Source organism: Salvelinus fontinalis, chromosome 2 (genome assembly GCF_029448725.1).
Source record: "Salvelinus fontinalis isolate EN_2023a chromosome 2, ASM2944872v1, whole genome shotgun sequence".
NCBI lineage: Eukaryota > Metazoa > Chordata > Actinopteri > Salmoniformes > Salmonidae > Salvelinus > Salvelinus fontinalis.
The window spans coordinates 96,458,726-96,484,923 of NC_074666.1; the positions used below are offsets into that span (position 1 = coordinate 96,458,726).

Here is a 26,198-nt window from a genome sequence, read left to right on the forward strand (position 1 = left end):
TCACATTGTTTGTTTGTGGGTGATTGTCGCTGTGTCTGTGTTATTTGCACCACACGGTACTGTCTCGTCTCATTCGTTCGTTCGTTCTTTCCTGTTCGTGCGTTCTTCATTTTATGTAGTTTGCATGTTCAGGTCAGTCTACATTGTCTGTTTGTTATTTTGTATTTATCAAGTATAGTTCGGTTCAGTGTTCGTCTTGTCTAATAAATTCATGATGTCTACATACCTCGCTGCACATTGGTCTTCCGATCCCTCTCTCCTCTCCTCGTCCGAGGAGGAGGAAGAACTAGAGTTACGTCATAGTATCCTCACAACAAAATCTGCAGAGCTTCGATGATTTTATGCCCCAAATATTCAACATTTTGTTGTTGGCAAGAATTCTATATAATAATTTTAGCCTAAAAGCACGAAGTCTTGAATCTTGCGTTGTTTTATATATCAACTCATACACCCTGTACCATGGAATCGGTACATCACAAATCTCTTCCCAACTATTTTGCCATCTGTATGGCCCAGTTGTCAACATCCTGGTCCTCAAATGAAACTGGTGTACTTTCCTATTGATGACATTGTTATTCCTCTGCCAGTTCTGATCCTTTATATTTGGCAGACAGACCAGTTCAATACCTCCTCTATTTTTACCTACATGTACAAACTACCTCAATAAGCCTGACTAACCGGTGTCTGTATGTAGCCTTGCTATTCTATTTTCAAATGTCTTTTTACTGTTGTTTTATTTCTTTACTTACACACACACACACACACACACACACACACACACACACACCTTTTTTTTCGCACTATTGATTAGAGCCTGTAAGTAAGCATTTCACTGTAAGGTCTACACCTGTGGTATTCGGCGCACGTGACAAATAAATGTTGATTTGATTTGATATTGGGCAGACAGACCAGTTCCCTACATCCTCCCGCTGCCACCCGCCTCCTCCATTTTTGGGGTAATGCTGTAATCAATTGGTTGTACTCTTGGATTGAACAGACCTTCCCAAACAATTCTGATAACTCCATGAAGAACGTAACTCTACCATTACAATTTACAATATAATTTAAGAACAAAATACCTTTTCAAACATCTTTCCCATAAATACAGGTATTTTATCAACTAGCACATTTGAGTTCAGCCATAATATTTGTTTTAATATTTGTTCTATCTTTTCAGGGGCGGATGAAATTAAAATTGTAGCCAGCTCTGCAATGCTGGTTTTAAAAAGAAAGATACTTTGAAAAAAGTATAATTCTCAATTAATCTAAAATGAGACATGGCAATCTGCACAAAGACAAAAAGGCAATTGTTAAACAATGGATGAGCTTTTCTTATTAATCTACTGGAGAACCATTTAGGGTTCAAGTAAAACTGTTCAATAAGTAAAGCTTTTAGAGAGAGGTTTAGGGCTTTTATATTTAATAATCTCAACCCACCCAGTTCATATTCATTATACAGATAGTCACGCTTTATTTGGTCTGGTTTAGCGTCCCAGATAAAGAAAATATTTGTTGCTCATATGATTTGAAAAACTAGTCATCAGGAACAGCAGCATCATAAACTGAGAGAAGATTAAGGGGTTAATCAGGGCAGTTTTCCATAAATAGACAGGTATTTACCTCTCCACAGACCAGGGCAGTTTTCCATAAATAGACAGGTATTTACCTCTCCACAGATCAGGGCAGTATTCCATAAATAGACAGGTATTTACCTCCACAGATCAGGGCAGTTTTCCATAAATAGACAGGTATTTACCTCTCCACAGATCAGGGCAGTTTTCCACAAATAGACAGGTATTTACCTCCACAGATCAGGGCAGTTTTCCATAACTAGACAGGTATTTACCTCTCCACAGATCAGGGCAGTTTTCCATAAATAGACAGGTATTTACCTCTCCACAGATCAGGGCAGTTTTCCATAAATAGACAGGTATTTACCTCTCCACAGATCAGGGCAGTTTTCCATAAATAGACAGGTATTTACCTCTCCACAGATCAGGGCAGTTTTCCATAAATAGACAGGTAATTACCTCTCCACAGATCAGGGCAGTTTTCCACAAATAGACAGGTATTTACCTCCACAGATCAGGGCAGTTTTCCATAAATAGACAGGTATTTACCTCTCCACAGATCAGGGCAGTTTTCCATAAATAGACAGGTATTTACCTCTCCACAGATCAGGGCAGTTTTCCATAAATAGACAGGTATTTACCTCTCCACAGATCAGGGCAGTTTTCCATAAATAGACAGGTAATTACCTCTCCACAGATCAGGGCAGTTTTCCATAAATAGACAGGTAATTACCTCTCCACAGATCAGGGCAGTTTTCCATAAATAGACAGGTAATTACCTCTCCACAGATCAGGGCAGTTTTCCATAAATAGACAGGTAATTACCTCTCCACAGATCAGGGCAGTTTTCCATAAATAGACAGGTAATTACCTCTCCATGGTTGCAGGATCTTATTAAAAAAAATGTGTTGTACTTGTTTCTGATCATGTGACATTGCCCTTGTTTATCAAATCAAATCACATTTTATTGGTCACAAACAAACACATGGTTAGCAGATGTTATTGCGAGTGTAGTGAAATGCTTGTGCTTCTAGTTCCGACCGTACAGTAATATCTAACAAGTAATCTAACAATTTCACAACAACTACCTTATACACACAAGTGTAAGGGAATGATTAAGAATATGTACATATAAATATATAGATGAGCGATGGCCAAACGGCATAGGCAAGATGCAGTAGATGGTATAGAGTACAGTATATACATATGAGATGAGTAATGTAGGGTATGCCTTAAATTCTGAGATGTTGTAAAGATTTGTCCTTTTGTATTGATGAGGTTGAGGTGAGAGAATGTCAACATACCAATAATTAGAAAAATCTTAAAAACCATGCATATGCAACAAATTATATACACCGAGCTACCAAAGTATTGGGACAGTGACACATTGTTTTTGTTTTGGCTGTACTCCAGCACTCTAGAATTTGAGTTAAATAAAAAATATAAAATCAGTGGCTTTTTTGCAGACTAAGAAGGCAGCATCTCCCTCCACCCTTACCCTGTCATACAGTATCAACTTACAAAACTCACAGTACACTTTAATATCTAAAGATGGTCAACTCTGCCATGATAAAACTCAACTGGCATCCCATGTACTGCAAATTAAAGTCAATCCTATCTATCTATCCATCATCTCACTGTGAATAGAAAACATTTCCCCACTAAGCAACATAAGACCATGGCACTGTAGAGTGGCATAAAGTGGCATAAAGTGGCATAGTTTAAAGTGGCTAGTGATACATGTATTACATAAAGATGGCAAGATGCATATGATAAGATGATATACAGTACAGTATATACATATGAGATGAGTAATGTAGGGTATGTAAACATTATATAAAGTGGCATTGTTTAGTAACTAGTGATACATTCATTACATCCAAAAATGTATTATTAAAGTGGCTAGAGTTGAGTCAGTATGTTGCCAGCAGCCACTCAATGTTAGTAATGGCTGTTTAACAGTCTGATGGCCTGGAGATAGAAGCTGTTTTTCAGTCTCTCAGTCCCAGCTTTGATGCACCTGTACTGACCTCGCCTTCTGGATGATAGCGGGGTGAACAGGCAGTGGCTCCGGTGGTTGATGTCCATGATGATCTTTATGGCCTTCCTGTGACATCGGGTGGTGTAGGTTTCCTGGAGGGCAGGAACTCAGTCTGCCTCCTCAAATTGCACTCTATAGTGCATTACTATTGGCTCTGGTCAAGTAGTGCACTATATAGGGAATAGTGTGCCATAGGACTCTGGTCAAGTAGTGCACTATATAGGGAATAGGGTGCCACTTGGGACAGAGCCTCAGACTTGAATCACTGGTCCTGGAGACTGCTAGTTGTTCATACAGTGTTGTTTTTAATGATTAACCTTGAAATGCAGTGGACTGAATCAGGGTCACAGTGTTTGTTGGAAGTCTTAAACAAATCTACTTTGAGACAAAGGTATCCACCTCACACACATGGTTCTGGGCTTAAAAACAAGAAGACACCTGTACCATGTCAGATATGGAGTTGAAATGTATTCTATATTGGTTTTTCATCCCAATATGACACTTTATATACATCACAGTTGACTGAACTATAATAAAAACCATTTGGCAGAGAAACACCGGAATTTCGGCCAAAAAAAAAGGTATTATGTTAATTAATTATGAAAATATGAATAACATTCCAACCATGAGGTCACTAGGTAATCTGACTGCAGGAAAGGACTCCAGGTAATAATGATACAATATGAATAACATTCCACCATGAGGTCACTAGGTAATCTGACTGCAGGAAAGGACTCCAGGTAATAATGATAAAATATGAATAACATTCCACCATGAGGTCACTAGGTGACTGCAGGAAAGTGGTAGCTACACAGAGATGTTATTGGAAACCCCTGGCTTTTCTGGTAAACAGGATAAACTGGTTAAACTGGTTTTCTGATGATGCTGACATGGGGTCAATGCCACTAAACTTTAACAGAACTGATGGTGTCTTAAGTTAATCAGAAACAAAGATGACAAAGTTTCCTGACATTGGGGAGGTGAATAAACCGTTCCCAAGGTTTCTTTCTCAACACAAAGGAAACTCTCACCGACTTGACACATTCTGGTTTTGAATTCAGGCTGCAAGGTAAGGATCCTACCAGGCATTATTCATGTATGATGTTGGTAGAATGTTGAAGTTAGGATAGTAGTAAGGATCCTACCAGGCATTATTCATGTATGATGTTGGTAGAATGTTGAAGTTGGGATAGTAGTAAGGATCCTACCAGGGATTATTCATGTAGGATGTTGGTAGAATGTTGAAGTTGGGATAGTAGTAAGGATCCTACCAGGGATTATTCATGTATGATGTTGGTAGAATGTTGAAGTTGGGATAGCAGTAAGGATCCTACCAGGGGTTATTCATGTAGGATGTTGGTAGAATGTTGAAGTTGGGATAGTAGTAAGGATCCTACCAGGGATTATTCATGTATGATGTTGGTAGAATGTTGAAGTTGGGATAGCAGTAAGGATCCTACCAGGGATTATTCATGTAGGATGTTGGTAGAATGTTGAAGTTGGGATGGTAGTAAGGATCCTACCAGGGATTATTCATGTAGAATGTTGGTAGAATGTTGTAGATACAGAGCCACTTGTCATCAGAAAGGTGCTCTCTCAGCAGAACAGAAAATATATAATTTACTTGACATGTTCTGGTTGTGAATTCAGACAACAAGGTAAGACTTTTCCCAGGGAATATTGTAAAGTGTGAAAGAAATTAAATGTATGGTGTAATTCTAGTATAGTGAATGACAGTAAAACACTCAGATCTAACAGTCCATTTCACCTGGGACAGCTACGTGACAGTTCAATCATACAAAATGGCGCTAACTGGGCGTAGGCAATACAATGTAAAAACATTTTGTTCATATATTCGTATATTGTGGATATTTTACAATTTGTACATTTTTCATGTATTATAGTTCAATGACATGTTGGATCTCTGTTTAGGAGTCATTGCTCGAAAATGAACCTCTCTGGGGAGAGAGAGGAGGGACCTGCCTCTAAAATGAGTCTCTCTGGGGAACATGACACCAAAGCTAAGAGGTGAGATTACAATTTTGTTTAAGAATTTATGAAGAGTTTATTTCCAAAACGCTATGTCCATAATTTTTTCACACGTGTGTTTTTTCATCAGAAATTAACGCTTCTGGGTACCTTCATGTGTAAAATATTACTGTTCTAAGATGCATAGATTTTAGTGTCTGATATTTTCTCCTAAACGTCAACTGAGCAGAGACACCATTCATATATGTGCAGACTCATTACAACTTCAGCTGTAAACACAACGTGATGTTGTCCGTCTGTGACCAAGAGAAAGTGGTCTGAGTTAAATTTTACCAAATTATTTAGTTTTTTTTTTCATTTTGGGGGCTGAACATCACAGCGAATATTGTTACATCACAGCGAATATTGTTACATCACAACAAGATTAAACTAATATTGTTACATTCTCTAGATTCTCCTGTTTAATTTGATCTATAGAGCCCCACAGTGGAGGTGTCATAATACCCATAACACCTAGTGGTCACACAGGGAAATGGTTCCAATAGTTTTATAGAGCCCCACAGTGGAGGTGTCATAATACCATTACATTTACATTTACATTTAAGTCATTTAGCAGACGCTCTTATCCAGAGCGACTTACAAATTGGTGCATTCACCTTATGACATCCAGTGGAACAGCCACTTTACAATAGTGCATCTAGATCTTTTAAGGGGGGGGGGGGGGGGGGGGGCAGAAGGATTGCTTTATCCTAGGTATTCCTTGAAGAGGTGGGGTTTCAGGTGTCTCCGGAAGGTGGTGATTGACTCCGCTGTCCTGGCGTCGTGAGGGAGTTTGTTCCACCATTGGGGTGCCAGAGCAGCGAACAGTTTTGACTGGGCTGAGCGGGAACTGTACTTCCTCAGTGGTAGGGAGGCGAGCAGGCCAGAGGTGGATGAACGCAGTGCCCTTGTTTGGGTGTAGGGCCTGATCAGAGCCTGAAGGTACTGAGGTGCCGTTCCCCTCACAGCTCCGTAGGCAAGCACCATGGTCTTGTAGCGGATGCGAGCTTCAACTGGAAGCCAGTGGAGAGAGCGGAGGAGCGGGGTGACGTGAGAGAACTTGGGAAGGTTGAACACCAGCCGGGCTGCGGCGTTCTGGATGAGTTGTAGGGGTTTAATGGCACAGGCAGGGAGCCCAGCCAACAGCGAGTTGCAGTAATCCAGACGGGAGATGACAAGTGCCTGGATTAGGACCTGCGCCGCTTCCTGTGTGAGGCAGGGTCGTACTCTGCGGATGTTGTAGAGCATGAACCTACAGGAACGGGCCACCGCCTTGATGTTGGTGGAGAACGACAGGGTGTTGTCCAGGATCACGCCAAGGTTCTTAGCGCTCTGGGAGGAGGACACAATGGAGTTGTCAACCGTGATGGCGAGATCATGGAACGGACAGTCCTTCCCCGGGAGGAAGAGCAGCTCCGTCTTGCCGAGGTTCAGCTTGAGGTGGTGATCCGTCATCCACACTGATATGTCTGCCAGACATGCAGAGATGCGATTCGCCACCTGGTCATCAGAAGGGGGAAAGGAGAAGATTAATTGTGTGTCGTCTGCATAGCAATGATAGGAGAGACCATGTGAGGTTATGACAGAGCCAAGTGACTTGGTGTATAGCGAGAATAGGAGAGGGCCTAGAACAGAGCCCTGGGGGACACCAGTGGTGAGAGCGCGTGGTGAGGAGACAGATTCTCGCCACGCCACCTGGTAGGAGCGACCTGTCAGGTAGGACGCAATCCAAGCGTGGGCCGCGCCGGAGATGCCCAACTCGGAGAGGGTGGAGAGGAGGATCTGATGGTTCACAGTATCGAAGGCAGCCGATAGGTCTAGAAGGATGAGAGCAGAGGAGAGAGAGTTAGCTTTAGCAGTGCGGAGCGCCTCCGTGATACAGAGAAGAGCAGTCTCAGTTGAGTGACTAGTCTTGAAACCTGACTGATTTGGATCAAGAAGGTCATTCTGAGAGAGATAGCAGGAGAGCTGGCCAAGGACGGCACGTTCAAGAGTTTTGGAGAGAAAAGAAAGAAGGGATACTGGTCTGTAGTTGTTGACATCGGAGGGATCGAGTGTAGGTTTTTTCAGAAGGGGTGCAACTCTCGCTCTCTTGAAGACGGAAGGGACGTAGCCAGCGGTCAAGGATGAGTTGATGAGCGAGGTGAGGTAAGGTAGAAGGTCTCCGGAAATGGTCTGGAGGAGAGAGGAGGGGATAGGGTCAAGCGGGCAGGTTGTTGGGCGGCCGGCCGTCACAAGACGCGAGATTTCATCTGGAGAGAGAGGGGAGAAAGAGGTCAAAGCACAGGGTTGGGCAGTGTGAGCAGAACCAGCGGTGTCGTTTGACTTAGCAAACGAGGATCGGATGTCGTCGACCTTCTTTTCAAAATGGTTGACGAAGTCGTCTGCAGAGAGGGAGGAGGGGGGGGGAGGGGGAGGAGGATTCAGGAGGGAGGAGAAGGTGGCAAAGAGCTTCCTAGGGTTAGAGGCAGATGCTTGGAATTTAGAGTGGTAGAAAGTGGCTTTAGCAGCAGAGACAGAAGAGGAAAATGTAGAGAGGAGGGAGTGAAAGGATGCCAGGTCCGCAGGGAGGCGAGTTTTCCTCCATTTCCGCTCGGCTGCCCGGAGCCCTGTTCTGTGAGCTCGCAATGAGTCGTCGAGCCACGGAGCGGGAGGGGAGGACCGAGCCGGCCTGGAGGATAGGGGACATAGAGAGTCAAAGGATGCAGAAAGGGAGGAGAGGAGGGTTGAGGAGGCAGAATCAGGAGATAGGTTGGAGAAGGTTTGGGCAGAGGGAAGAGATGATAGGATGGAAGAGGAGAGAGTAGCGGGGGAGAGAGAGCGGAGGTTGGGACGGCGCGATACCATCCGAGTAGGGGCAGTGTGGGAAGTGTTGGATGAGAGCGAGAGGGAAAAGGATACAAGGTAGTGGTCGGAGACTTGGAGGGGAGTTGCAATGAGGTTAGTGGAAGAACAGCATCTAGTAAAGATGAGGTCAAGCGTATTGCCAGCCTTGTGAGTAGGGGGGGAAGGTGAGAGGGTGAGGTCAAAAGAGGAGAGGAGTGGGAAGAAGGAGGCAGAGAGGAATGAGTCAAAGGTAGACATGGGGAGGTTAAAGTCACCCAGAACTGTGAGAGGTGAGCCGTCCTCAGGAAAGGAGCTTATCAAGGCATCAAGCTCATTGATGAACTCTCCAAGGGAACCTGGAGGGCGATAAATGATAAGGATGTTAAGCTTGAAAGGGCTGGTAACTGTGACAGCATGGAATTCAAAGGAGGCGATAGACAGATGGGTAAGGGGAGAAAGAGAGAATGACCACTTGGGAGAGATGAGGATCCCGGTGCCACCACCCCGCTGACCAGAAGGTCTCGGGGTGTGCGAGAACACATGGGCAGACGAAGAGAGAGCAGTAGGAGTAGCAGTGTTATCTGTGGTGAGCCATGTTTCCGTCAGTGCCAGGAAGTCGAGGGACTGGAGGGACGCATAGGCTGAGATGAGCTCTGCCTTGTTGGCCGCAGATCGGCAGTTCCAGAGGCCACCGGAGACCTGGAACTCCACGTGGGTCGTGCGGGCTGGGACCACCAGGTTAGGGTGGGCGCGGCCACGCGGTGTGAAGCGTTTGTATGGTCTGTGCAGAGAGGAGAGAACAGGGATAGACAGACACATGGTTGACAGGCTACAGAAGAGGCTACGCTAATGCAATGGAGATTAGAATGACAAGTGGGCTACACGTCTCGAATGTTCAGAAAGTTAAGCTTACGTTGCAAAAAATAAAAATAAAATACAAGATCTTATTGACTAAAATGATATAGTACTGCTGGCTGGTGAAGTAGCCTGGCTAGCAGTGGCTACGTTGTTGAAAGTGAAGCTGGCTAGGTAACCTCGACAATTTCACTAAATTTCTCTAAACTACACAATTATCATGGATACAAGGACAGCAAAGACAACTAGCTAACACTACGCTAATCAAGTCGTCCCGTTGTAGTGTAAGTTTCTACAGTGCTGCTATTCGGTAGAAGTTGGCTAGCTAGCAGTGTTGGCTAGGTAGGAGGACGGCAGCGCGGCAGGCGAAAAATAGCTGGCTAGCTAACCGATAATTACTCAAAGCTACACAATTATCTTAGATAAAAAGATACCCATAACACCTAGCGGTCAAACAGGGAAATGGTTCCAATAGTTTTATAGAGACCCACAGTGGAGTTGTCATAATACCCATAACACCTAGTGGTCAAACAGGGAAATGGTTCCAATAGTTTTATAGAGCCCCACAGTGGAGGTGTCATAATACCCATAACACCTAGTGGTCAAACAGGGAAATGGTTCCGATAGTTTTATAGAGCCCCACAGTGGACGTGTCATAATACCCATAACACCTAGTGGTCAAACAGGGAAATGGTTCCAATAGTTTTATAGAGCCCCACAGTGGAGGTGTCATAATACCCATAACACCTAGTGGTCAAACAGGGAAATGGTTCCAATAGTTTTTTGAGCCCCACAGTGGAGGTGTCATATTACCCATAACACCTAGCGGTCAAACAGGGAAATGGTTCCAATAGTTTTATAGAGCCCCACAGTGGAGGTGTCATAATACCCATAACACCTAGTGGTCAAACAGGGAAATGGTTCCAATAGTTTTATAGAGCCCCACAGTGGAGGTGTCATAATACCCATAACACCTAGTGGTCAAACAGGGAAATGGTTCCAATAGTTTTATAGAGCCCCACAGTGGAGGTGTCATTATACCCATAACACCTAGTGGTCAAACAGGGAAATGGTTCCAATAGTTTTATAGAGCCCCACAGTGGAGGTGTTACAGTACCCATAACACCTAGCTGTCAAACAGGGAAATGGTTCCAATAGTTTTATAGAGCCTCACAGTGGAGGTGTCATTATACCCATAACACCTAGAGGTCAAACAGGGAAATGGTTCCAATAGTTTTTCCACCATACATTTTTCCCATAGGGAATTGTAGAAACATTTAAAATAAGGGCTATGTAGGGTGGGGTGGCGTGGCGATTCTTGTGGGCAAATTGTGTCGTCAAACTTTGTCATCAAAGTCTGGCATTCTCTGGATTTATGGTGCTTTTACAACAACTTGGAACTCTGAAAAAAGCAAAGTCGAAAAATTGCATAATTTATCTTCAGGTCGGAGCTCCAAAAAAAGTCCAGTGTCCCCGACTTAGAATTTAGAGTTGGATGACGTATTCAAGACGTATTTTCTCATTTGGAGCTAGTTTTTTCCGAGTTCCCAGTTGTCTTGAACACACTGAAATCTGAGATTTCCACGTTTCCAGTTGTTTTGAACTCAGCAGAAGTCACAGCATGGCCAATGTATTCAACCTTTTCTGGTCCATGGTGTTGCTGGTGAATGTTTATCCTTTTAAGCTTGGAAAAGACTTGGACCACACCCCCTCTCCAATTTTAGAATTTTAGAGATCTCCCTGTATATTTTGCGGTGACGTAGTGTCTCCATGAGTGACAGAACACTTAGCCAATCATGACGCAACTATTTATTTATTATTTATTTTTTGACTGAATATCAGGTGGGGCTCTGCACCTGAATAACAGGTTGCCTCTGTTCCAAAGCAGGAACCACTGATTGGCTGCATGTTCTAATATCAAAATACCTGCTGGTACCTCTTAACTGGTTCGGACAGCTCATGAGGTTATTATACCTGCTGGTACCTCTTAACTGGTTAGGACAGCTCATGAGGTTATTATACCTGCTGGTACCTCTTAACTGGTTAGGACAGCTCATGAGGTTATTATACCTGCTGGTACCTCTTAACTGGTTAGGACAGCTCATGAGGTTATTATCCATTATCCTGTCCTAACTACTTAAAAATCATACAATGTGATTTTCTGGATTTTTGTTTTAGATTCCATCTCTCACAGTTGAAGTGTACCTATGATAAAAATTACAGACCTCTACATGCTTTGTAAGTAGGAAAACCTGCAAAATCGGCAGTGTATCAAATACTTGTTCTCCCCACTGTATATTATTACTGTGTAAAACCTATCAGAACTACTGATTTCTCTGAGAGTGAGGTAGATATATATTATTACTGTGTAAAACCTAGCAGTACTACTGATTTCTCTGAGAGTGAGGCAGATATATATTATTAGTGTGTAAAACCTAGCAGTACTACTGATTTCACTGAGAGTGGGGCAGATATATAGCATTTAGCAAATACCCATGATTATTTGTCCCTCTGAAATGAAACCATCTAGTGATAGATTTTAAACAAAATCATATATCTGTCATTGAACAAACCAATGCCATGATTAAATAATGAAAAAACACTCCAATCTCTTTCAAAATATCTTTAAGAAATAAAAGCTTATTTACGAACGTTTCTGAAAAGTAATATATAGCGTTTTGGAATGAAACTTATCTTATGTTTCCCCATGTCACGTTCCTGACCTGTTTTCCTTTGTTTTTGTATTTATTTAGTTGGTCAGGGCGTGAGTTGGGTGGGGTTGTCTATGTGTGTTTTTCTATGTTGGGGTTTTGTGTTCGGCCTGGTATGATTCTCAATCAGAGACAGCTGTCAATCGTTGTCCCTGATTGAGAATCATACTTAGGCAGCCTGGGTTTCACTTGTGTTTTGTGGGTGTTTGTTTCCTGTCTCTGTGATTGTCTGCACCAGATAGGTCTGTCTCGGTTTTTGCACATTTGTTATTTTGTATTGTTGTTTGTAGTGTTTCACTTGTTCTTTATTAAACATGTTTAACACTAGCCGCGCTGCACTTTGGTCCTCTCCTTCACCTATGGAAGAAAACCGTTACAGAAACACCCACCAAACCCGGACCAAGCAGCGTGGCAACGGGCAGCGACAGCAGCAGAGACAGACAGAGGAATGGACATGGGAAGATGTCTTAAACGGCAAGGGTTGCTACACATGGGAGGAGATCCTGGCTGGAAAGGATCGCCTCCCATGGGAACAGCTGGAGGCAGCGAGGAGAGCAGAGGCAACCGGAGAGAGGAACCGGAGGTATGAGGGTACGCGACTAGCACGGAAGCCCGAGAGGCTCACCCAAAAATTTCTTGGGGGGGGGGGGAGGCTAAAGGGGAGTGTGGCGAAGCCGGGTTGGATACCTGAGCCAACTCCCCGGGCTTACCGTGGAGTGAGAGGGCGTCGTACTGGTCAGACACCGTGTTATGCGGTGGAGCGCACGGTGTCCCCAGTACGCGTGCTTAGCCCAGTGCGGGCTATTCCACCTTGCCGCACTGGTAGGGCTAGGTTGGGCATCGAGCCGGGTGCCATGAAGCCGGCCCAACATATCTGGCCTCCAGTACGTCTCCTCGGGCCGGCGTACATGGCACCAGCCTTACAGGTGGTGTCCCCGGTTCACCTGCATAGCCCATTGCGGGCTATTCCACCTCGCCGCACTGGCAGGGCTACGGGGACCATTCAACCTGGTGAGGTTGGGGAGGCTCGGTGCTCAAGAGCGCGTGTCCTCCTTCACGGTCCGGTATATCCGGCGCCACCTTCCCGCCCCAGCCCAGTACCACCAGTGCCTACACCACGCACCAGGCTTCCAGTGCATCTCCAGAGCCCTGTTCCTCCTCCACGCACTCTCCCTATGGTGCGTGTCTCCAGCCCAGTGCCTCCAGTTCCGGCACCACGCACCAAGCCTCCTGTGCGTCTCCAGAGCCCTGTACGCACTGTTCCTTCTCCCCGCACTCGCCCTGAGGTGCGTGCCCTCAGCCCGGTACCTCCAGTTCCGGTACCACGCACCAGGCCTATAGTGCGCCTCGAGAGTCCAGTGTGCCCTGTTCCTGCTCCCCGCACTCGCCCTGAGGTGCGTGCCCTCAGCCCGGTACCTCCAGTTCCGGCACCACGCATCAGGCCTATAGTGCGTCTCAGCCGGCCAGAGTCTGCCGTCTGCCCAGCGGTGCCTGAACTGTCCGTCTGCCCAACGCCGTCAGAGCCATCCGTCTGCCAAGCGCCATCGGAGCCATCCGTCTCCCCAGCGCCATCGGAGCCATCCGTCTCCCCAGCGCCATCTGAGCCATCCGTCTCCCCAGCGCCATCTGAGCCATCCGTCTCCCCAGCGCCATCTGAGCAATCCGTCTCCCCAGCGCCGTCTGAGCCATCAGTCTCTCCCGAGCCGTTAGAGCCGCCCGTCTGTCCCGAGCCGTCAGAGCTGTTCGTCAGTCAGGAGCCGCTAGAGCCATTCGTCAGTCAGGATCTGCCAGGGCCGCCAACCAGACAGGATCTGCCAGAGCCGCCAACCAGACAGGATCTGCCAGAGCCGCCAACCAGACAGGATCTGCCAGAGCCGCCAACCAGACAGGATCTGCCGGAGCCGTCAGCCAGCCATGAACGTCCGGAGCCGTCCAGCCAGGACCAGCCAGAGCCGTCCAGCCAGGACCAGCCAGAGCCGTCCAGCCAGGATCCGCCAGAGCCTTCCGCCAGCCAGGATCCGCCAGAGCCTTCCGCCAGCCAGGATCCGCCAGAGCCTTCCGCCAGCCAGGATCCGCCCCTCAGTCCGGTGCTGCCCCTCAGTCAGGTGCTACCCCTCAGTCTGTTACTGCTCTTTGGTATAGTGGGATTGACATGGAGGGTGGACATTGGGAGGAGGCCACGGAAGCGGGGGTTGACTATGGTGGGGTGGGGACCACGACCAGCGCCAGAGCCGCCACCGTGGACAGACGCCCACCCAGACCCTCCCCTAGACTTTGTGCTGGTGCGCCTGGAGTTTGCACCTTAAGGGGGGGGGTTCTGTCATGTTCCTGACCTGTTTTCCTTTGTTTTTGTATTTATTTAGTTGGTCAGGGCGTGAGTTGGGAGGGGTTGTCTATGTGTGTTTTTCTATGTTGGGGTTTTGTGTTCGGCCTGGTATGATTCTCAATCAGAGACAGCTGTCAATCGTTGTCCCTGATTGAGAATCATACTTAGGCAGCCAGGGTTTCACTTGTGTTTTGTGGGTGTTTGTTTCCTGTCTCTGTGATTGTCTGCACCAGATAGGTCTGTCTCGGTTTTTGCACATTTGTTATTTTGTATTGTTGTTTGTAGTGTTTCACTTGTTCTTTATTAAACATGTTTAACACTAGCCGCGCTGCACTTTGGTCCTCTCCTTCACCTATGGAAGAAAACCGTTAAACCCCATCTGAGCTCAGAGTAGATGAGAGATGTAATGTTTGTCTCTGTTGTGTTGAAGACCAATCAAGCCGGAGAGACCAGCCTCCCCTGTACCCAGCTGTGTGTCCATGAAGAGTGACTGGTCTATGGATCCTCCTCTAAACTTTAGAGAGGGAGACTTTTCTACTGAACAAAGGTAAGAAGAACTCATGGGTCATGGTCAGTGAGTTAAACAACACTGTCTCTAGTCATTTCTCCTCTCCCATTTTCCCATTTATTTTGTTGTTTTCGTAATCTATAAGATAATTATTTTGTCCATTTTCATAGTCCTAAAACAATATTAAACAAACACATCATTCCGTGTGTGTGTGTGTGTGTGTGTGTGTGTGTGTGTGTGTGTGTGTGTGTGTGTGTGTGTGTGTGTGTGTGTGTGTGTGTGTGTGTGTGTGTGTGTGTGTGTGTGTGTGTGTGTGTGTGTGTGTGTGTGTGTGTGTGTGTGTGTGTGTGTGTGTGTGTGTGTGTGTGTGTGTGTGTGTGTGTGTGTGTGTGTGTGTGTGTGTGTGCACTCCCTGGATGAGGAGAAGTAATCTCCATCCTGATTGCCTAGTCAGTTTTATCCCTACCTACATGTACATATGAACTCTATTACCTCAACTACCTGGTACCCTGCACATTGACTCAGTACTGGTACTCCTTATAGTCTCATTATTACCTCAACTACCTGGTACCCCTGTACATTGACTCAGTACTGGTACTCCTTATAGTCTCATTATTACCTCAACTACCTGGTACCCCTGCACATTGACTCAGTACTGGTACTCCTTATAGTCTCATTATTACCTCAACTACCTGGTACCCCTGCACATTGACTCAGTACTGGTACTCCTTATAGCCTCATTATTACCTCAACTACCTGGTACCCCTGCACATTGACTCAGTACTGGTACTCCTTATAGTCTCATTATTACCTCAACTACCTGGTACCCTGCACATTGACTCAGTACTGGTACTCCTTATAGTCTCATTATTACCTCAACTACCTGGTACACCTGCACATTGACTCAGTACTGGTACTCCTTATAGTCTCATTATTACCTCAACTACCTGGTACCCCTGCACATTGACTCAGTACTGGTACTCCTTATAGTCTCATTATTACCTCAACTACCTGGTACCCCTGCACATTGACTCAGTACTGGTACTCCTTATAGTCTCATTATTACCTCAACTACCTGGTACCCCTGCACATTGACTCAGTACTGGTACTCCTTATAGTCTCATTATTACCTCAACTACCTGGTACCCCTGCACATTGACTCAGTACTGGTACTCCTTATAGTCTCATTATTACCTCAACTACCTGGTACCCCTGCACATTGACTCAGTACTGGTACTCCTTATAGCCTCATTATTACCTCAACTACCTGGTACCCCTGCACATTGACTCAGTACTGGTACTCCTTATAGTCTCATTATTACCTCAACTACCTGGTACCCTGCACATTGACTCAGTACTGGTACTCCTTATAGTCTCATTATTACCTCAACTACCTGGTACCCCTGCACATTGACTCAGTCCTGGTACTCCTTATAGTCTCATTATTACCTCAACTACCTGGTACCCCTGCACATTAACTCAGTACTGGTACTCCTTATAGTCTCATTATTACCTCAACTGCCTGGTACCCCTGCACATTGACTCAGTACTGGTACTCCTTATAGTCTCATTATTACCTCAACTACCTGGTACCCTGCACATTGACTCAGTACTGGTACTCCTTATAGTCTCATTATTACCTCAACTACCTGGTACCCCTGCAAATTGACTCAGTACTGGTACTCCTTATAGTCTCATTATTACCTCAACTACCTGGTACCCTGCACATTGACTCAGTACTGGTACTCCTTATAGTCTCATTATTACCTCAACTACCTGGTACCCCTGCACATTGACTCAGTACTGGTACTCCTTATAGTCTCATTATTACCTCAACTACCTGGTACCCCTGCACATTGACTCAGTACTGGTACTCCTTATAGTCTCATTATTACCTCAACTACCTGGTACCCTGCACATTGACTCAGTACTGGTACTCCTTATAGTCTCATTATTACCTCAACTACCTGGTACCCCTGCACATTGACTCAGTACTGGTACTCCTTATAGTCTCATTATTACATCAACTACCTGATACCCCTACACATTCACTCAGTACTGTTACTCCTTATAGTCTCATTATTACCTCAACTACCTGGTACCCTGCACATTGACTCAGTACTGGTACTCCTTATAGTCTCATTATTACCTCAACTACCTGGTACCCCTGCACATTGACTCAGTACTGGTACTCCTTATAGTCTCATTATTACCTCAACTACCTGGTACCCCTGCACATTGACTCAGTACTGGTACTCCTTATAGTCTCATTATTACCTCAACTACCTGGTACCCCTGCACATTGACTCAGTACTGGTACTCCTTATAGTCTCATTATTACCTCAACTACCTGGTACCCCTGCACATTGACTCAGTACTGGTACTCCTTATAGCCTCATTATTACCTCAACTACCTGGTACCCCTGCACATTGACTCAGTACTGGTACTCCTTATAGCCTCATTATTACCTCAACTACCTGGTACCCTGCACATTGACTCAGTACTGGTACTCCTTATTGTCTCACTATTACCTCAACTACCTGGTACCCCTACACATTGACTCAGTACTGGTAGTCCTTATAGTCTCATTATTACCTCAACTACCTGGTACCCCTGCACATTGACTCAGTACTTGTAGTCCTTATAGTCTCATTATTACCTCAACTACCTGGTAGCCCTGCACATTGACTCAGTACTGGTACTCCTTATAGTCTCATTATTACCTCAACTACCTGGTTCCCCTGCACATTGACTCAGTACTGGTACTCCTTATAGTCTCATTATTACCTCAACTACCTGGTTCCCCTGCACATTGACTCAGTACTGGTACTCCTTATAGTCTCATTATTATCTCAACTACCTGGTTCCCCTGCACATTGACTCAGTACTGGTACTCCTTATAGTCTCATTATTACCTCAACTACCTGGTTCCCCTGCACATTGACTCAGTACTGGTACTCCTTATAGTCTCATTATTACCTCAACTACCTGGTACCCCTGCACATTGACTCAGTACTGGTACTCCTTATAGTCTCATTATTACCTCAACTACCTTGTACCCCTGCACATTGACTCAGTACTGGTACTCCTTATAGTCTCATTATTACCTCAACTACCTGGTACCCCTGCACATTGACTCAGTACTGGTACTCCTTATAGTCTCATTATTACCTCAACTACCTGGTACCCCTGCACATTGACTCAGTACTGGTACTCCTTATAGTCTCATTATTACCTCAACTACCTGGTACCCCTGCACATTGACTCAGTACTGGTACTCCTTATAGTCTCATTATTACCTCAACTACCTGGTACCCCTGCACATTGACTCAGTACTGGTACTCCTTATAGTCTCATTATTACCTCAACTACCTGGTACCCCTGCACATTGACTCAGTACTGGTACTCCTTATAGTCTCATTATTACCTCAACTACCTGGTACCCCTGCACATTGACTCAGTACTGGTACTCCTTATAGTCTCATTATTACCTCAACTACCTGGTACCCCTGCACATTGACTCAGTACTGGTACTCCTTATAGTCTCATTATTACCTCAACTACCTGGTACCCCTGCACATTGACTCAGTACTGGTACTCCTTATAGTCTCATTATTACCTCAACTACCTGGTACCCCTGCACATTGACTCAGTACTGGTACTCCTTATAGCCTCATTATTACCTCAACTACCTGGTACCCCTGCACATTGACTCAGTACTGGTACTCCTTATAGTCTCATTATTACCTCAACTACCTGGTACCCCTGCAAATTGACTCAGTACTGGTACTCCTTATAGTCTCATTATTACCTCAACTACCTGGTACCCCTGCACATTAACTCAGTACTGGTACTCCTTATAGTCTCATTATTACCTCAACTACCTGGTACCCCTGCACATTGACTCAGTACTGGTACTCCTTATAGTCTCATTATTACCTCAACTACCTGGTACCCCTGCACATTGACTCAGTACTGGTACTCCTTATAGTCTCATTATTACCTAAACTACCTGGTACCCCTGCACATTGACTCAGTACTGGTACTCCTTATAGTCTCATTATTACCTCAACTACCTGGTACCCCTGCACATTGACTCAGTACTGGTACTCCTTATAGCCTCATTATTACCTCAACTACCTGGTACCCCTGCACATTGACTCAGTACTGGTACTCCTTATAGTCTCATTATTACCTCAACTACCTGGTACCCTGCACATTGACTCAGTACTGGTACTCCTTATTGTCTCACTATTACCTCAACTACCTGGTACCCCTACACATTGACTCAGTACTGGTAGTCCTTATAGTCTCATTATTACCTCAACTACCTGGTAGCCCTGCACATTGACTCAGTACTGGTACTCCTTATAGTCTCATTATTACCTCAACTACCTGGTAGCCCTGCACATTGACTCAGTACTGGTAATCCTTATAGTCTCATTATTACCTCAACTACCTGGTTCCCCTGCACATTGACTCAGTACTGGTACTCCTTATAGTCTCATTATTACCTCAACTACCTGGTTCCCCTGCACATTGACTCAGTACTGGTACTCCTTATAGTCTCATTATTACCTCAACTACCTGGTTCCCCTGCACATTGACTCAGTACTGGTACTCCTTATAGTCTCATTATTACCTCAACTACCTGGTTCCCCTGCACATTGACTCAGTACTGGTACTCCTTATAGTCTCATTATTACCTCAACTACCTGGTACCCCTGCACATTGACTCAGTACTGGTACTCCTTATAGTCTCATTATTACCTCAACTACCTGGTACCCTGCACATTGACTCAGTACTGGTACTCCTTATAGTCTCATTATTACCTCAACTACCTGGTACCCCTGCACATTGACTCAGTACTGGTACTCCTTATAGTCTCATTATTACCTCAACTACCTGGTACCCCTGCACATTGACTCAGTACTGGTACTCCTTATAGTCTCATTATTACCTCAACTACCTGGTACCCCTGCACATTGACTCAGTACTGGTACTCCTTATAGTCTCATTATTACCTCAACTACCTGGTACCCTGCACATTGACTCAGTACTGGTACTCCTTATAGTCTCATTATTACCTCAACTACCTGGTACCCCTGCAAATTGACTCAGTACTGGTACTCCTTATAGTCTCATTATTACCTCAACTACCTGGTACCCTGCACATTGACTCAGTACTGGTACTCCTTATAGTCTCATTATTACCTCAACTACCTGGTACCCCTGCACATTGACTCAGTACTGGTACTCCTTATAGTCTCATTATTACCTCAACTACCTGGTACCCCTGCACATTGACTCAGTACTGGTACTCCTTATAGTCTCATTATTACCTCAACTACCTGGTACCCCTGCACATTGACTCAGTACTGGTACTCCTTATAGTCTCATTATTACCTCAACTACTTGGTACCCCTGCACATTGACTCAGTACTGGTACTCCTTATAGTCTCATTATTACCTCAACTACCTGGTACCCCTACACATTGACTCAGTACTGGTACTCCTTATAGTCTCATTATTACCTCAACTACCTGGTACCCTGCACATTGACTCAGTACTGGTACTCCTTATAGTCTCATTATTACCTCAACTACCTGGTAGCCCTGCACATTGACTCAGTACTGGTACTCCTTATAGTCTCATTATTACCTCAACTACCTGGTTCCCCTGCACATTGACTCAGTACTGGTACTCCTTATAGTCTCATTATTACCTCAACTACCTGGTTCCCCTGCACATTGACTCAGTACTGGTACTCCTTATAGTCTCATTATTACCTCAACTACCTGGTACCCCTGCACATTGACTCAGTACTGGTACTCCTTATAGTCTCATTATTACCTCAACTACCTGGTACCCCTGCACATTGACTCAGTACTGGTACTCCTTATAGTCTCATTATTACCTCAACTACCTGGTTCCCCTGCACATTAACTCAGTACTGGTACTCCTTATAGTCTCAGTATTACCTCAACTACCTGGTACCCCTGCACATTGACTCAGTAATGGTACTCCTTATAGCCTGATTATTACCTCAACTACCTGGTACCCCTGCACATTGACTCAGTACTGGTACTCCTTATAGCCTCATTATTACCTCAACTACCTGGTACCCTGCACATTGACTCAGTACTGGTACTCCTTATAGCCTCATTATTACCTCAACTACCTGGTAGCCCTGCACATTGACTCAGTACTGGTACTCCTTATAGTCTCATTATTACCTCAACTACCTGATACCCTGCACATTGACTCAGTACTGGTACTCCTTATAGTCTCATTATTACCTCAACTACCTGGTACCCCTACACATTGACTCAGTACTGTTACTCCTTATAGTCTCATTATTACCTCAACTACCTGGTACCCTGCACATTGACTCAGTACTGGTACTCCTTATAGTCTCATTATTACCTCAACTACCTGGTACCCCTGCACATTGACTCAGTACTGGTACTCCTTATAGTCTCATTATTACCTCAACTACCTGGTACCCCTGTACATTGACTCAGTACTGGTACTCCTTATAGTCTCATTATTACCTCAACTACCTGGTACCCCTGCACATTGACTCAGTACTGGTACTCCTTATAGTCTCATTATTACCTCAACTACCTGGTACCCCTGCACATTGACTCAGTACTGGTACTCCTTATAGCCTCATTATTACCTCAACTACCTGGTACCCCTGCACATTGACTCAGTACTGGTACTCCTTATAGTCTCATTATTACCTCAACTACCTGGTACCCCTGCACATTGACTCAGTACTGGTACTCCTTATAGTCTCATTATTACCTCAACTACTTGGTACCCCTGCACATTGACTCAGTACTGGTACTCCTTATAGTGTCATTATTACCTCAACTACCTGGTACCCCTGCACATTGACTCAGTACTGGTACTCCTTATAGTCTCATTATTACCTCAACTACTTGGTACACCTGCACATTGACTCAGTACTGGTACTCCTTATAGTCTCATTATTACCTCAACTACCTGGTACCCCTGCACATTGACTCAGTACTGGTACTCCTTATAGTCTCATTATTACCTCAACTACCTGGTACCCCTGCACATTGACTCAGTACTGGTACTCCTTATAGTCTCATTATTACCTCAACTACCTGGTACCCCTGCACATTGACTCAGTACTGGTACTCCTTATAGCCTCATTATTACCTCAACTACCTGGTACCCCTGCACATTGACTCAGTACTGGTACTCCTTACAGTCTCATTATTACCTCAACTACCTGGTTCCCCTGCACATTGACTCAGTACTGGTACTCCTTATAGTCTCATTATTACCTCAACTACCTGGTACCCCTGCACATTGACTCAGTACTGGTACTCCTTATAGTCTCATTATTACCTCAACTACCTGGTACCCCTGCACATTGACTCAGTACTGGTACTCCTTATAGTCTCATTATTACCTCAACTACCTGGTTCCCCTGCACATTAACTCAGTACTGGTACTCCTTATAGTCTCAGTATTACCTCAACTACCTGGTACCCCTGCACATTGACTCAGTAATGGTACTCCTTATAGCCTGATTATTACCTCAACTACCTGGTACCCCTGCACATTGACTCAGTACTGGTACTCCTTATAGCCTCATTATTACCTCAACTACCTGGTACCCTGCACATTGACTCAGTACTGGTACTCCTTATAGCCTCATTATTACCTCAACTACCTGGTAGCCCTGCACATTGACTCAGTACTGGTACTCCTTATAGTCTCATTATTACCTCAACTACCTGATACCCTGCACATTGACTCAGTACTGGTACTCCTTATAGTCTCATTATTACCTCAACTACCTGGTACCCCTACACATTGACTCAGTACTGTTACTCCTTATAGTCTCATTATTACCTCAACTACCTGGTACCCTGCACATTGACTCAGTACTGGTACTCCTTATAGTCTCATTATTACCTCAACTACCTGGTACCCCTGCACATTGACTCAGTACTGGTACTCCTTATAGTCTCATTATTACCTCAACTACCTGGTACACCTGCACATTGACTCAGTACTGGTACTCCTTATAGTCTCATTATTACCTCAACTACCTGGTACCCTGCACATTGACTCAGTACTGGTACTCCTTATAGCCTCATTATTACCTCAACTACCTGGTAGCCCTGCACATTGACTCAGTACTGGTACTCCTTATAGTCTCATTATTACCTCAACTACCTGATACCCTGCACATTGACTCAGTACTGGTACTCCTTATAGTCTCATTATTACCTCAACTACCTGGTACCCCTACACATTGACTCAGTACTGTTACTCCTTATAGTCTCATTATTACCTCAACTACCTGGTACCCTGCACATTGACTCAGTACTGGTACTCCTTATAGTCTCATTATTACCTCAACTACCTGGTACCCCTGCACATTGACTCAGTACTGGTACTCCTTATAGTCTCATTATTACCTCAACTACCTGGTACCCCTGCACATTGACTCAGTACTGGTACTCCTTATAGTCTCATTATTACCTCAACTACCTGGTACCCCTGCACATTGACTCAGTACTGGTACTCCTTATAGTCTCATTATTACCTCAACTACCTGGTACCCCTGCACATTGACTCAGTACTGGTACTCCTTATAGCCTCATTATTACCTCAACTACCTGGTACCCCTGCACATTGACTCAGTACTGGTACTCCTTATAGTCTCATTATTACCTCAACTACCTGGTACCCCTGCACATTGACTCAGTACTGGTACTCCTTATAGTCTCATTATTACCTCAACTACTTGGTACCCCTGCACATTGACTCAGTACTGGTACTCCTTATAGTGTCATTATTACCTCAACTACCTGGTACCCCTGCACATTGACTCAGTACTGGTACTCCTTATAGTCTCATTATTACCTCAACTACTTGGTACACCTGCACATTGACTCAGTACTGGTACTCCTTATAGTCTCATTATTACCTCAACTACCTGGTACCCCTGCACATTGACTCAGTACTGGTACTCCTTATAGTCTCATTATTACCTCAACTACCTGGTACCCCTGCACATTGACTCAGTACTGGTACTCCTTATAGTCTCATTATTACCTCAACTACCTGGTACCCCTGCACATTGACTCAGTACTGGTACTCCTTATAGCCTCATTATTACCTCAACTACCTGGTACCCCTGCACATTGACTCAGTACTGGTACTCCTTACAGTCTCATTATTACCTCAACTACCTGGTTCCCCTGCACATTGACTCAGTACTGGTACTCCTTATAGTCTCATTATTACCTCAACTACCTGGTACCCCTGCACATTGACTCAGTACTGGTACTCCTTATAGTCTCATTATTACCTCAACTACCTGGTACCCCTGCACATTGACTCAGTACTGGTACTCCTTATAGTCTCATTATTACCTCAACTACCTGGTTCCCCTGCACATTAACTCAGTACTGGTACTCCTTATAGTCTCAGTATTACCTCAACTACCTGGTACCCCTGCACATTGACTCAGTAATGGTACTCCTTATAGCCTGATTATTACCTCAACTACCTGGTACCCCTGCACATTGACTCAGTACTGGTACTCCTTATAGCCTCATTATTACCTCAACTACCTGGTACCCTGCACATTGACTCAGTACTGGTACTCCTTATAGCCTCATTATTACCTCAACTACCTGGTAGCCCTGCACATTGACTCAGTACTGGTACTCCTTATAGTCTCATTATTACCTCAACTACCTGATACCCTGCACATTGACTCAGTACTGGTACTCCTTATAGTCTCATTATTACCTCAACTACCTGGTACCCCTACACATTGACTCAGTACTGTTACTCCTTATAGTCTCATTATTACCTCAACTACCTGGTACCCTGCACATTGACTCAGTACTGGTACTCCTTATAGTCTCATTATTACCTCAACTACCTGGTACCCCTGCACATTGACTCAGTACTGGTACTCCTTATAGTCTCATTATTACCTCAACTACCTGGTACACCTGCACATTGACTCAGTACTGGTACTCCTTATAGTCTCATTATTACCTCAACTACCTGGTACCCCTGCACATTGACTCAGTACTGGTACTCCTTATAGTCTCATTATTACCTCAACTACCTGGTACCCCTGCACATTGACTCAGTACTGGTACTCCTTATAGCCTCATTATTACCTCAACTACCTGGTACCCCTGCACATTGACTCAGTACTGGTACTCCTTATAGTCTCATTATTACCTCAACTACCTGGTACCCTGCACATTGACTCAGTACTGGTACTCCTTTTTGTCTCACTATTACCTCAACTACCTGGTACCCCTGCACATTGACTCAGTACTGGTACTCCTTATAGTCTCATTATTACCTCAACTACCTGGTACCCCTGCACATTGACTCAGTACTGGTACTCCTTATAGCCTGATTATTACCTCCACTACCTGGTACCCCTGCACATTGACTCAGTACTGGTACTCCTTATAGTCTCATTATTACCTCAACTACCTGGTACCCCTGCACATTGACTCAGTACTGGTACTCCTTATAGTCTCATTATTACCTCAACTACTTGGTACCCCTGCACATTGACTCAGTACTGGTACTCCTTATAGTGTCATTATTACCTCAACTACCTGGTACCCCTGCACATTGACTCAGTACTGGTACTCCTTATAGTCTCATTATTACCTCAACTACTTGGTACACCTGCACATTGACTCAGTACTGGTACTCCTTATAGTCTCATTATTACCTCAACTACCTTGTACCCCTACACATTGACTCAGTACTGTTACTCCTTATAGTCTCATTATTACCTCAACTACCTGGTACCCTGCACATTGACTCAGTACTGGTACTCCTTATAGTCTCATTATTACCTCAACTACCTGGTACCCCTGCACATTGACTCAGTACTGGTACTCCTTATAGTCTCATTATTACCTCAACTACCTGGTACCCCTGCACATTGACTCAGTACTGGTACTCCTTATAGTCTCATTATTACCTCAACTACCTGGTACCCCTGCACATTGACTCAGTACTGGTACTCCTTATAGCCTCATTATTACCTCAACTACCTGGTACCCCTGCACATTGACTCAGTACTGGTACTCCTTACAGTCTCATTATTACCTCAACTACCTGGTACCCTGCACATTGACTCAGTACTGGTACTCCTTATTGTCTCACTATTACCTCAACTACCTGGTACCCCTACACATTGACTCAGTACTGGTAGTCCTTATAGTCTCATTATTACCTCAACTACCTGGTACCCCTGCACATTGACTCAGTACTGGTACTCCTTATAG

General features: G+C 44.7%; 1 protein-coding gene across 2 annotated transcripts in view; it reads left to right on the forward strand.

Annotated features, from left to right (window-relative positions):
* The first annotated feature begins 5,563 nt into the window (after positions 1–5,563).
* Positions 5,564–26,198, forward strand: part of LOC129868404 (NLR family CARD domain-containing protein 3-like) — a 52,269-nt gene continuing 31,634 nt past the window's right edge. For both annotated transcript variants that reach the window (XM_055942358.1, XM_055942367.1), the window contains exons 1-2: positions 5,564–5,640; positions 14,789–14,905. In XM_055942358.1, the coding sequence (XP_055798333.1) occupies positions 5,603–5,640; positions 14,789–14,905 (155 nt within the window). In that variant the 5' untranslated portion in view covers positions 5,564–5,602. The remainder of the gene's footprint in view (positions 5,641–14,788; positions 14,906–26,198) is intronic.